Source organism: Rhinopithecus bieti, unplaced genomic scaffold, assembly GCF_001698545.2.
Source record: "Rhinopithecus bieti isolate Rb0 unplaced genomic scaffold, ASM169854v2 scaffold_5889, whole genome shotgun sequence".
NCBI classification, from domain to species: domain Eukaryota; kingdom Metazoa; phylum Chordata; class Mammalia; order Primates; family Cercopithecidae; genus Rhinopithecus; species Rhinopithecus bieti.
This window is the reverse complement of record NW_016805277.1, coordinates 286,429-299,356: the sequence shown is the minus strand read 5'-3', so window position 1 is coordinate 299,356 and position 12,928 is coordinate 286,429. Positions and strand designations below refer to the sequence as shown.

Below are 12,928 nucleotides of genomic sequence, written 5' to 3'. Positions count from 1 at the left end.
GCTGAGTGGGGTGTGGCGATGGTTTTGAGGGTGCTGCCCTTTGAGACGACCTGGGGTGACTAGGGACACATAGGAGGACAGGAGAGGGCCCCCTGGAAAAAGATACCCCTTGGGTGGAATCTCAGTGGATTTGCCCATAACTAAATCCTGGAGGGGCTGTTAGTGACCGCGGACAAATATAAGCACCTTGAGCTCAGTGAAACTTCCTTAAAGTTAGCCCAGCACTGGCCCAAGGTGGCGTTTCCCTCTAGAGGATGTGGCCTCAGGGCCAAGTGCATTCTCTCTCGGGTCCAGAGGCCTCCTTGAGGTGGGAATCCACAGCCAGGACCTCCATGGGACCTAATGAGGAGCTGCTGGCTTTCAATTACGTACGCGGCCCTGGCTCTGCGCCGTTTGACTGACAGCTCATTACCCTACTGCCATTTCTGGGCAGTGGAATTTAATCTCCCAGATGGGAAGCAAATCAATTTGCCCATCCGCCGCAGCTGAGCCTACTTGAACTCAACTCTAATTTATTCTCTTAAGCTTAGGAAGCCTTGTCATTTCAAGGTACAGAAATATCAGGTTTCCCAGCCAGTCTGGCCAGAGAGTGCACAGGGAGACAAGCTGAGAGGGTCGTGCCTGGAGCCCAACCTGGGTGAGCAGTGGTGGTCAGCAGGGGATATGCCATCACCCTGTGTCAGAAGAAGCTGGGCTCTGGCCCAGCAGGCCAGGCTGGTGGATGGGAAGGGGTGTGTATGGGAATGAGGGATAGTGTGACTCCTGATGTCGGGATCCAGGATTCCTGTTCCAGGGCTCAGGACAGGAAGAGACTCCCTAGCAAGGTAGATCTGACCTCCTGCCTGCATGTGTTCTAGGACCATGCTGGTGATCATCACTTAGTGATCACTGCTCTGGTTTCAGGGCTTTGAACATAAGATTTGGAAGGTGTCTTTCTGGGATTTTCAGCTTTTTACTCTCCTCAAGGAGCAGTTACAAACCAGAAGCCAAGGCAGTGACCTTTAACCTGTGACATTGGGATCATTTTCCTCCTCTGCCCAGTAGGGCCATCAGAGGGCTTCTTTGCCAGGGAGTACATGACCTGCTAGGAGTGCTCTAGGGAACGCTCATGCAGACACCGAGTGTGTGCAGGCCGTGGTGGTGAGTGGCTACTGTCCTCTGCTGTGGGTCCTGGGTCCCCCATCAGACGCTGGGGAGTCCCGGTACCCTGTTCTAAGTTAGCTAAGGGAGTTATTAACAGAAGATCTGCAGACAGTTGCAGTCACTTCACAGAGCCAAGGAGGGCCTCTCAAGGAGAAATGTCAGCTATGTTTTGTGGGAGGCAGAATCCTGGCTGCTTTCTGCCCAAGTTCAAAGGGTGTTTGTCTGCATGTTCCTCCTTTCTATACTCTGCCAACACAGAGGGCTCTGGGGCCTTGCTATGTGCATGTGAACGTGTGTGTGTGTGTGTGTGTGTGTGTGTGTGTGTGTGTGTGTGCACCCATGGGAATGGGTGAGTGTGGGAGGGGTGGGGGTCGCTTAGTGGGGAGAAGGGGAGTGAGGAGGAAGTGCTTCCTATGGAGAGAATGTTTCTAAGACACTCTTCTCTGAGTTCGACAAGGCAGCCCAGGCTGGCTTGGTTTCCAGGGTCAGGGAAAGGCCACTCTGTTTACACACCTTTGCAGAGGAGCATGGAGGGCAGGGCGGGGGCGGGGGATTAATGAGCAGTGTTATTGCCTGCCTGTCAGGAGGCTCATGTGATATTGTTTTGATATGGGGGGCCCCCAGAAGCAAACACAACAGGCTAGGTTATAAATGGAAGAAAAGGTGGCCTCGCCCCTGCCATTGAGCGTTCCCCATTCTTCTCAGCCGGGAGTGGGCCCCAGGACTCCCTCCTCGCCCCATCGCCTTTAGGTGGATCACTGGAAGGCGGCACCAAGGCCAGCTCCCAAGATAATATCGGCCAGGAGTGCCTGGCAGCAAAAACTAAACATGGTAGTTGCTGATGAATAAATTGAGCAAGACCTCGTTCCAGGACCATTCGGGATGATTGACAAGGCAGGCTGAGTGACAAATAAGGACATGAGAGGCTTGCCTGACCCAAAGTAGACAGACCCACAGTGGACAGGCCCAGTGAGGGCTTCCACCTCCTGAGAAAGGCTGACCACCCCCGGTACTGGGAATGGCAGGACCTTGGGTGAGAAAGGGAAGCCCACTTTTTTTTTTTTTTTTTTTTTTTTCTGTTTTTTTGCCTTAGTGTAAGTCAATTCCTCTGTCAGAGCTGACTGTAGCTGTGACCAAATACAGTCACCTGACCCTGAATGGGAGGGGGAATTCTGCCACAGACAAACCCATGGGTAGACAACTCCAAATGCTGGGGATGGCATGTAGTGAGCAGAGGCCAGGGCTGAAGTGGCTGTCCTAGGTGGGAAGAGGGTGAAGACAGAGTCTCCATAGAGAGGGTGCAGGAGCTCCCCAGCTGGGGCTGACAGAGCAGCCTCTATGCTAGCTTGCCGTCTGTTACCCATGGCCTTGCTCTCCTGACCTGGGAGATTCCAACTTTTCCTATCAAATCCAGCACTGGGCTTTCTGCTCCAAGAAGCCTTCCCTGAGCCTGCTCAGCCGGAGAGCAAAACTCCCTGCTCTGGGCCCCTGCCTTTTTAGCAGGTACTTCTCTGAGTTCTTGCTGGACAATGCTTGCTTACCTGCCTTTGTAACAAACCCTGAATCCAAGGCCTCTTTCATAGAAAGCATTTAGTAAGTCCTTGCTGACCACTGGATTGCTTTAAATGCACATTCCTATTCATCTGTCATCCAACAAGTTCTGTTTAAGTTCCCAGGGCCAGCCACACAGGACCTCTCAGTGAGTAGGCAAGCCCTGCATAACCTGAAGAACAAAATATTGGGATGGATAGCAAAGGAGAATTCAGCTCCAGGAGCTGGTTGTAGAGTCAGAGCTGGGTTCAAATCCCACCTCCACCATTCATGGCTATGTGACCTTAGGGAATACACTTCACTTCTTTGTGAGATCGTATTACCTATCTCATAGGGTTGCCATGAGAAGTCAATGATGTAGAAGACACACACATACAGTGGTTGTTATTGTCAGTTTAGTACCAGTTGGAGCCACAGCATTGCGTTAGAACTCAGATGTCATTTAAAGGCGCCCATGGAGGAGCACTGAGAAAATCGTCTGGATTATTCGGGACGGGGGCCAGCTGTTGAGGGCAAGAATTGTTCTTGAGAAACGAATGGGAGTGGGTGTTGTCTGCCTAATGCTGCCATTGGATCACAGGGTTGTGTGGCTGTGAGGCTGGGGGAGGCTGGGGGGACTCAGCACAGCGACAGTGGCTGGGGCAGCTGTTGGTGGCATCCACTGCAAGCCTGCCTCTGAAGGCTTACAGTGAAGGGAAGGGCTGGGCTGCAACACTTCACCTCTCTAGAACCTGCAGGATTTTACCCCCTCACAAAATACTTTCACTTCTGTTAAGTTTTACTAACTGCAAACTTGTCTTTTGAATAGAGGCATGTGTGCATTTCAAGAGTTCCTTGCAGTTGCACCAATTTTTTTGAAAGTAATGAGCTTTTTTCCCCCTTAAAGCATGAGGCTGACATCAGAGAACAGTTTTTGATCCCAGTTTTAAAAATAAACTGAGTGGCTTAGCAATGGTGGGAACCCCAGGCAGCTTGTTGGCTCACTTTCCCTCAGTTTCATTGAAAAGAATTTCTACAGTGTGCCCACATCACAGGGCATGATGCACTTTGGATTATTCAAAGTTTAGAAACATTTAGGTGATTATGGTAAATCATTCATGCAAATAGCAATAAATGCAATTTACTCTTTTGTGCAATCACAAGGAGAGCAGAAATCCGCAGCCCTTTTCTCTAGTTCTCAATCCTTTTAGCGACATCTAGTGGAAGATCTTTGAAAAACACATTTGCTTCTGTGGTGTTCCTCCAAAGTTAAGCCCATCCAATCAAGTCATTTAAACTTGGTTACATCTACAAGTCCCTCTGTGTTTCAGTCTCCGAGTTAGAAATACCAAGGCCAAATGGACTCTCTTTGCTGGTAAGCACATGCCATCAGGGACCCTATATCACAATAGTCAGAAACTCTGCATTTGAATCTGGTTGTCACTTTTCAGCAGTGTGATCACCTCCGGCTATAAAATGTATCTAATAATAGGACCTGCCCTATAGGGTTATTACAAGGACCAAATGAAATGAGAACCATGAAGGACTCAGCACAGCACCTGCCATACAGTAAATATCAGTCTGACCAGCTAACAGTGGCCACAGTTTTCCACTACCCTCCGTCCACACTGCAGATCCTACCTGCACAAATGCTCTTGGGTGGAGGGCGCATAGTATGGTTTGTCTAAGCAGTTTGCTGGTATTAACTATGAAGTGGTATCATTTTAAGATGCATCTTCTTATAAAGATAATGCATCCCCCCCCCCCCCGCCCCCCGCTCTCTCTCATTTCAAATCAAGAAACAGGAATATATCATCTAGACCCAGCAAAGATCTTGGGAAAAAATGCCACAGAACTCCTTATGTTCAGATGAAATTTGGAAAAATCATCTTTCAGGTTTAAGTTGGAAGTCGTTGCCTTTTCATGGAAAAGATTGGTTGTGTGATGGTCTAGGGTCTTCTGTTTTGAAGAGCTTGTATTAGGCACAGTTTGGGAAGGAAAAATGATCCTTTACATTCGTCCATGATATGAAGTGTACTGCATATTTCTTCCTGGTTCAAGTCTGCTTTAGATGCAGGCATCTTTCTTTTCTTTTCTCTTTTCTTTTCTTTCTTTCAGAGATGGAAAGAGTCTTCTGTGTATTTTAGGCAAATTAAGGTTAAGGTTTAAGTGCCTTTTGAAGCAAAAAGTGTCCACGTTTTGCTAACATATTTTAGCTACTCTGGCTTGGCTGAGGTCTTCCTAAATAATCAACATCCCTCAACAGCCTTGGCGGTGAGAAGGCATATGAAAGCTGCCAGCACATCCCAGGAGCCTTGGCTGTGGCAGCTTGTCCTTGGAAAGCTCCCAGCACCCTTCTGCCAGGGATCCTGTCCTGCAGGGATGACAGACCCAGCAGTCCCGGCAGAGGGTATGAGGCTCCAGCAGCTCCATCAGCAAGTGGCCAGGCCCGGCCCTGAGCCAGAGACTGTCAGAAGGGGACAATGGTAAGGAGAGAGCTGGGCTCAGGGTCTGAAGCCCTGGCTCTGCGCCAGCCTGCCACATGCCACCTGCACAGCTTTTGATATACTCCCTCCTTCCTCTGTGGAATGGGGATAACACCCTGGCCCAAGGGTCACACAGAACCAAAAGGTGAGGCTTTATAAAAATTCTCTCTACAAACCACTGAGACGAGCAGATGGCCCACACCCACCCAGGTTGCACTGAACACTGTGGAGCATCCAAGGAGTTGTGGGGGCAGGGCGGGGGTTGAGGGGGATGGGCTGCCCTGCTCCCACATCCTGTGACTGCAGAGGCCAACTTAGGACCCGTGACTTACAGGCACAATAACGGAAACACACCAGTCACAACAACAGTTTAACATTTTACTAAATCAACTCACACAAATTCCAAATTGCAAATATAATTAAGGACAACAGATTCTGCTTTGCCTTATTAAATCTTCCATTTTCAAATCCATCATTAAGACAAAAGTAACCAAAATTAGGTCTGTTGCAAATTCATGATTCTTCTGAGGGGGGAAAAAAAAAAGAACATTAGAGTAAAAAGAACGCCACTGGGTGTACGATAAAGCACCACAACACACGGTTACAAACGGGGCTTCCTGGCTTCGGCGACAGGTAAAAGACGCTGTTCTCCCGACTGCTGTGCGTCAATTAGGGTTTCATTAAAATAAAACTATAAAATCTCCTAGGTTACACTAAGTCAGACACGGTCTGGAACACAGTGCTTAACAACAGTAATGCCAACTATCAGTGCTAACATAAAAACATTTTAGAAGGTCAAAAACAATTAAACTGGAAACCAAAGCCTTATTTTCCCTAGATGAGCAAAATTGAAAATGAAAGGGGTCCCACCTCCCAGTAGGAGTGAAGGGATTTTTTTTTTCTTTTAAATTGGAGGTGGGGTACATGGTGCAGCTGGTTCTGTCGTTGCTCAGCCTAGTTGGCGTCCAGCTTGGCCATTTCCTGCACGTAGATGCCTATACTCTCGCTGTCAAAAAGCACGAAGTACACCGTTTTGATGGAAGAGGACATTGTGGACACGAAGTAACTGGAGATGGCCTTCAGAATCAGCTGAGCTGCTGTCTGCTTTGGAAAACCGTTCCTGGAGAAGAGAAAACAAGCACTCAGCAACTGGGATGCCATGGGGACCGCGGGACCAGCCCCACCCTATGGGCCAATTCCCTCTGTGCTGCAGCTTGCTGTGTATTGAGTCCTTGTCTGTTGAGCCCCGTGTCTGCTTGTATACCAGCGTGGGAAAGCCCAGTGCCCAGAAGACAGAACGGGGGACAGACAACTGGACAGAGAGCTGGCACCTGCAGAAGGACGTGCTATGTGCTTTTAGAGAAGGCAGCAGCCAGCAAACAGAATAGTGTCTTGTGGTGTGCATTAAGCCCCCGAAGTGCAGTGTGAGCTCCTGATTTTCTTTTTCTGTCATGCCTTTGACTAGCACAGTGCCTGAACCATAGCCCAGGCTCTCGATGTCAGCCCCAGGGGATCAGGGGATGACTGCAGGTTCTCTGGGAAGGCACTGACCTCTATCCACCCACACAGAAGAGTTACCCCTTCATACCAGGGGCCACTGCCCAGGAATCCACCCTCTAACACACACCAGCGGTACCACCCCAGAGGCCACAACGCAGGGAGCAGTGGGCTCTTCAACTCAGGGCTATCATCCAAGTTTCCAAGCCAAATGTATTTGAATCCACATACATTTCCGCTTCAAATGTCATGTGGCAATGTTTGGAGGTAGGTGCTCTGGACTTAAAAATGTGAAATCGGGACTGGCCGTCACTGCTCTGTGGTGTGCCTGAGGCTGCTCCTGGTCAGCATGGCATGTGGGTAGCCCAGGAGACCCAGGAGGAGATGGGCAGCTTGCCTACTCTAGTGAACACCTGGGTTTAGAGCCAGTGGCCCTGGATTCACATCCCTTACTGGTCCCATTTTACAGTTAAGGATACTGAGGGTGAGTCTGGGGTCAGCTCTCATGGGTGGCTCTTTGTTCACTGGCAGATCTATGGTCATCGATCTGCCTGAGCCTGTGGGTGTGTTGGTGTCCAAAGCACTGGGCCAGTCCGCCTATTTCAGCTGGAGTTCTCCTTCACATGAGGCACCTGCTGCCAGGTGGAGGGGTTTCCAGAGGTGTAAGGTAGGCATCTACTGTAGTACTGCCAGCCTCACTCACTGCATGCCTGTGCATTCTGAACCTCCTGGCTTGGCCCTGGAGCACCTCAGTGGTCCACTGTTGACACTGCACAGTGCGTTTCACAGCCACAGGGGAAACCCTCTTATGATTTGCTTTTGACCATACACCGCTTCACCCAGCTTGTGGAGACTTAGGAGCTTCTGGATGCCTCGGGAGTGGAGTTCCCTCTTAGAGGACAAGAGATGTGCCCTCAGCCTATGTGAAGGAGCCTGCGGGCAATCAATTAGTGGGGGGCAACCCACGGTTCCTTCACACACAGGTGGCAGCTCCTCAGCCACAGAGCACACCCACAGAGCAGCAGCCAGTGCATACAACCCTGCCCATGAGAGGCGTCAGAGCTCCAGAGCCGCTCTGGCCACAAGAGTGGTGTCAGACCTGTGCAGCTTCCTCCTGGGAGACCCTGGTGATTCTAGACCAATAGGTGGGCCAGGATAGTGGGTGTCATGTACAGTGAAGGAAAAGGGCTCTGCTGAGAGCAGACAAGTCATTCCTCTGGCACCAGTGCTGTTTGCAGATCTGAAATCTCGGCCCACACCAGGCACAGCTGCCTTTACTATACTCACAGGAGTCAAGGAGCACAGAGGACAGGTTATCTGGATTGAGCCACGTTGGGAACTGCTTAAGGAGATAAACTCAGTCTTCCATTTTTGGGGGGCATCTTTCCAGCAGCTCAGGCTGCTTCCAGATATGGGCTGGGCTCCTCAGTCCTGTTGCAGCCTGCACTTGGGCCAAGGGACCAAGAGCTTCTGGAGCAGGCAGAACCCTGTCTGTGGATGTGACCTGGAAGAACGGGGGCTGCAGGGTGCTGAGAGGAGCTGTGAGAAGTTGCTTTCTGCATGTGAAGCCCAAGACTATGCTCTGCCAGCTCCAAGGTTCCTGCAGCGAGGTGCCCTCCTGCCTGTCTCAGCCTCACATGTGCACAGGGGGCTGGGCTGAGGGCCTGTGGAACTGCTGCAAATAGCAGTTGTCAGGTGGCCTGATGGTCTGCCTAGCTGAGCTAGCCCTGGGGCAGGGCTTCTGTAGCTGCAGCCGGGCTGTGTGCCCAGGCAGCTGTCTCCAATGGTTACCTACATTCCACACAAGCTGGGTGAGATGTGGTATGATGTGGACACAGTGTGGCCTGGCCCATGCCGTGCCATGCTGACTGGGAGGTCCCAAGGGGTTTCCATGGAACACACCAAAAGTGTGCCAGTCACTCCTGCCTGTGACCAGTGCTTTCTGACACAGACCCCTCCTGGGGCTTTCCCTGCCTCTGCCTTGGATCCTTACAAAAGGGTATGTGACTTTCAGTGAGGAAATATTCTTTTCTATTCCTCTACATCAACAGTTCTCACACTTCAGCCTGCATCAGAATTCTGGAGAGCTTGTCAAAACCCAACAGTTTGATTCAGCAGGTCTAGCAACTTTTGAGAACTGCTGTTCTACAAATAGCCAGCATGGACTTCATAATCTAAGCTTGCAGGGTGGACCCAGATGTTGAGGATCTGCAAATGGAGGAGGGAAGTCAGCATCCAATGTTTTAAACCTGCAGTGCCCACACCTGTCTGCACTCCCATTTAATAGCAGACTGTTCCACCGGAATGTCCCTGGCCTTGCAAGCATTTCAAGGTTGTTGGTGGGTGAACATGAATCTGGATTTGTTTTCAGGAAAACCCTTTGCTGACAAATCCATCCCTCTGTCCTAGGAAGCTACAGCCTAAGAAAGAAACCCTGCTATGGGACTGTGGCTGCTCTGGACTGCGCGGGCTGCCAGGAAGGAATGGCGGAGGTAACGGCTTTCCTAACGTTTTCTGGTAGGTCTCAAAATGTCTTGCTGCCAGTTAGAATGCCTATAGCAAAATGGAATGTGTAGGTGGATGCCCTGCAGGAGCACTCCACACAAAGCCCTGAGGCCTCCAGAGGCAGCAGTAGCACACGCAGCAGCTGGGGCAGGTCAGACCCAGGTCTGCCTCTGAGGCATGGGTGGCCTGACAGCCCTCCTCCCTCCAGGGTAGAGAAGCAGAGTGGTTAAGAGCTCAGGATATCCTGGAGTCACACAGGATTTGAGTTGTGGTCCCGCTTCGGTGCCTTGTTTCCCCATCCTGTGCAATGGAGTCAGAGTATGGGACAGGAAAATGCACAGCAAGCATGGCACAGAGAGTCTTCAGTTACGAGGAACTGTCTATAAAGTAGGTGGCTTTGAAGGGTCTTCTAAAAGGCTCATGCAGTAGAAAACTGCCTCCTCCACCCTCGTCCCTGGGATAGCTGTGACTGGGTGACTGCTGTTGTCCTTGCAGTTACACTGTGCTAACAATGTTGGCCTCAGGACCCAGAGAGCTGCTGGCCATGACTGTGGGCATGCAGCAGCAGGGGCTACACAGAGGCTCCCTGGCGCAGTACTGACTACTTTCAGGCGCACTCATGCCCACTGGTGTTGCATCTTTAGCTTCTTAGCTGGGTTCACTTGCTACTTGTATAACCACGGCCCCTCTGAATAGCCATTCCTGCCTGGCCTGGCCTCTGTGACGACCACTCTGTCCTACAGCTGCACTGCCCTCCTTTCAGACCAGATGCTGCAGAGCAAGAGGGGCTAAGGGCTTCCACTCTAGAGTCAGAATTGGGTTTGAATTCCAGCTGCTGTGGGCCAGGGTGTTAACCTCTCTAAACATTAGTTTCCTCCACTAGAAATTAGGTGTTTCAGGGGGTCTATGCAATGATGACAGTGGTGGTGATGAGGAGGCTGCCAGTGCTGCGGCCACCATCAGCCCCGCCCAGGAGATGAGTGCACTGTGTGTTGTTTCCACTCTCTTCAGCCCCTGATTTGGCCTGTGGGTTGTGTTTATGGAATATTCCTTAAGTTCCTCTGGAGTCAAGTGTTTCCTACACCATAGGGCTGGGACCTTGAGCAGACTAAAAGAGATAGCTGAGCTTTCCCTAAAGTCACTCCAATTGTGTAATGACCTTTGCCTTTCCCAAGAGGACTAGACCTCAGTTTCCCAGGGCCAGTGCAAGATGCCCTCTTGGGTCAGCCTGCTCAGTAATAGCTGGGGGTGTACACATTGAATGCCTGTCCCACGGTCCTGTCTGGACATGCAGGAACTCCACCAAGGACCACATCCCAGTTCTGTTCAGCCCTCTTCTTGAGTGGGGCTTCACCACACACCCGTTTTCAGTGAGCTCACCTTCCAGGGCTGGGGCCAGGCAGGTATGCAGCAAATCCAGATTAGGAGCTCATTAGGGACCTCAGAGAGTCACAGGGGAAGAGGCTGTATCCTGGGAGTCCAGGGAGATTTTCTGGAGCAGCCAGACTGGGAGCTTGCCCTTGATGACTGGGGAGGAGTAGAGGTGGATTCTGGTATTCTTTGTCAGTCACTTAGGGTATAGACATTCTTCTGCTAAGATTAGGTCCCCCTCGCACTGTGCTGTGAGCTGCTCTTAGGCCTTTACCATTTTTTAGTAATTGCCAGGTTGTTTGAAGTTGCCCAAACATAGGCCATTTTGATCCAAGTCATCAGGATCCTGAGCCGAGAGCAACGGTATGCAGGAGGGAGAACATTCAGAAGCGATGGTGATGGGGCCACCACTCCCCTGAGCTGTGCCCCCTGCAGCTAGAGAGGGGATAGGGCAGCCCCAAAGTGGCCTCTCACTTGAGGCCCCCAGGCTTTGGGTAAATGAAAAATTCTCCCCTATTTGAAGGCTAAAGGCCTTTGAGTTTCTCCCCTATTCAAAGGCCAAAGGCCTTTGAGTTTCTGTCCTTTTAGCTCACCTCTGAGGCCAGTGGTTAGGAGGGGAAAGAGGCTGATGGCTATACTTGGGCATGTCAGGGAGTTCCCAGGTAGTGTTTTATGCAAAGAGAGTACACAGGCAGGGGACAGCCCTGTGGTGGGATGAGAGGAGGTAGGATCTGGGGTCTGGCTGACCAATGGAGACAGGAGGCAGGGGTTCCATGAGCCTAACAGCTCTGAAGCCAAGGGCTTCCGATCAAATTCTTGCTCTACCACGTACAAGTTGAGTGACCTCAAGTGAGTTACTTAAGCCCTCTATGCTTCAGTTTCTTTGCCCTTGAAAGGAATAATAATGCTCACCTTGTACGGTTGCTGTGAGATAATGCAGATAAAGGGTTTAGCACAGTGCCTGGGGCTCAACACATATCCATAAATAGTAGCTTGAAAAAAATAAACCACTTTCCTTTTAAGCTTATAAATCTAAGGAAAGTTTAATCAAAGCCCCAAACTAGTATTCTCTATGTACTACCCCTCTGGAGAGGGGTCACCCCTAATGTGAAACAGAGCTGAGGGAGTAGGGGTACCCATAAATATCATGACCAGAATGACTGAGGACAGGATGTCCAGATGCCAGGGCCTCACTTGCCCCCAGCAAGGCCGACAGGCTGGAGGGAGCCATCACACAGGTGTGGTTGTGGTCATCTTCCACACTAGGCTGTGTCGCTGGGCCTCAGCTAAGAGAGTGATCCTTTACCAATGGCTCTTTCCCAACATGCTTACATTTATACTGTTTTAATTCCAACATTACTTTCATGCCAGAGACACTGGATGCAACAAACAAGCTGTTTTATTTCCCGTCCTAAAACCCACTGTGATTTACTGGCCGGCTCTGGTGTAATCCCATTTTTTTACTCATGAAAGAGAGGGCAGCTGTTTACACAGCTCTGTGGGGTGAGGTCTGCCTGGCAGATGTGGCCTGGGTAGCTGTACACATGTGCTGCCTTGGGCATTTCCCCCCTTAAAGCTTTCAATTGATTATTTTATTCCTACTTTTACTCCATGAAAATGTAAATAAGTTTGTAATAACAGATGCTCTTTTTTTACTTCAATTAAAAATTTCTCAATACCTATATGAAAGGGTGTGAAATTATTACCTCCAATAAAGTTTCCTATTGCCTCCCTCTTCAGAAGCACCTTTCATCAGAGCAGATCAAAGTGCATCCGAAGCACTAATTAACTGAGACTCAGAACCATCTGTGTGGAAGGGCAGTCCCTACAGCCTCACTTGCTGATAAGGCAGACTAGGGCAGAAAGGTTGATTCATTTAACCAAAGGTCACACAGGACAGGAGAGCGGAGGGGCCTTACTCACAGAGCCCCAGGACCAGACAGCCCAGAGATGCAAGGCCAGGAAAGGGGGAGGCAAGCCTGCCCATAGCTCACCGACTGGTGAGGGGCTGCTGAGGAAATGTTCATTCTTCTGTTTTCCCTTGACTGGGAGAAGTGGGGGCAGCAATGGGTGGCAGGCAGTGATAGAGGCTCCAGGCGCAATCGGAGATCTTTCCCCCAGAGCCTGGTACTGGTGGGTCCTTCCAGTCACACATGGCCTTGGCCACAGAAAGCCCTGGGGAATGGTGGCAGTGCCCATCTGCCTGTGGACAAGGTCTTTTGCTAGGCAGAATGTCAAGTGACAGGAAGCCCACCCCGTACTAGTTCTGCCACCAGTACTTGAGGTGTGGGACCTCAGTGATGGCAGCACGCAGGAGGCAAAATCACAAGGCCTGCCTAAGCGGAAAATGGCAAAATGTACTCTCTATCCTCTCGAAAGTTTGGAAGGAAAGTGTT

General features: G+C 50.5%; 1 protein-coding gene across 4 annotated transcripts in view; it reads right to left on the bottom strand.

Annotated features, from left to right (window-relative positions):
- Positions 1-5,523: 5,523 nt before the first annotated feature.
- MACROH2A1 (macroH2A.1 histone) overlaps positions 5,524-12,928 on the bottom strand; it is a 65,370-nt gene continuing 57,965 nt past the window's right edge. For all 4 annotated transcript variants that reach the window (XM_017871931.1, XM_017871934.1, XM_017871932.1 and 1 more), the window contains exon 9: positions 5,524-6,279. In XM_017871931.1, coding sequence (XP_017727420.1) covers positions 6,114-6,279 — 166 coding nt within the window. In that variant the 3' untranslated portion in view covers positions 5,524-6,113. The remainder of the gene's footprint in view (positions 6,280-12,928) is intronic.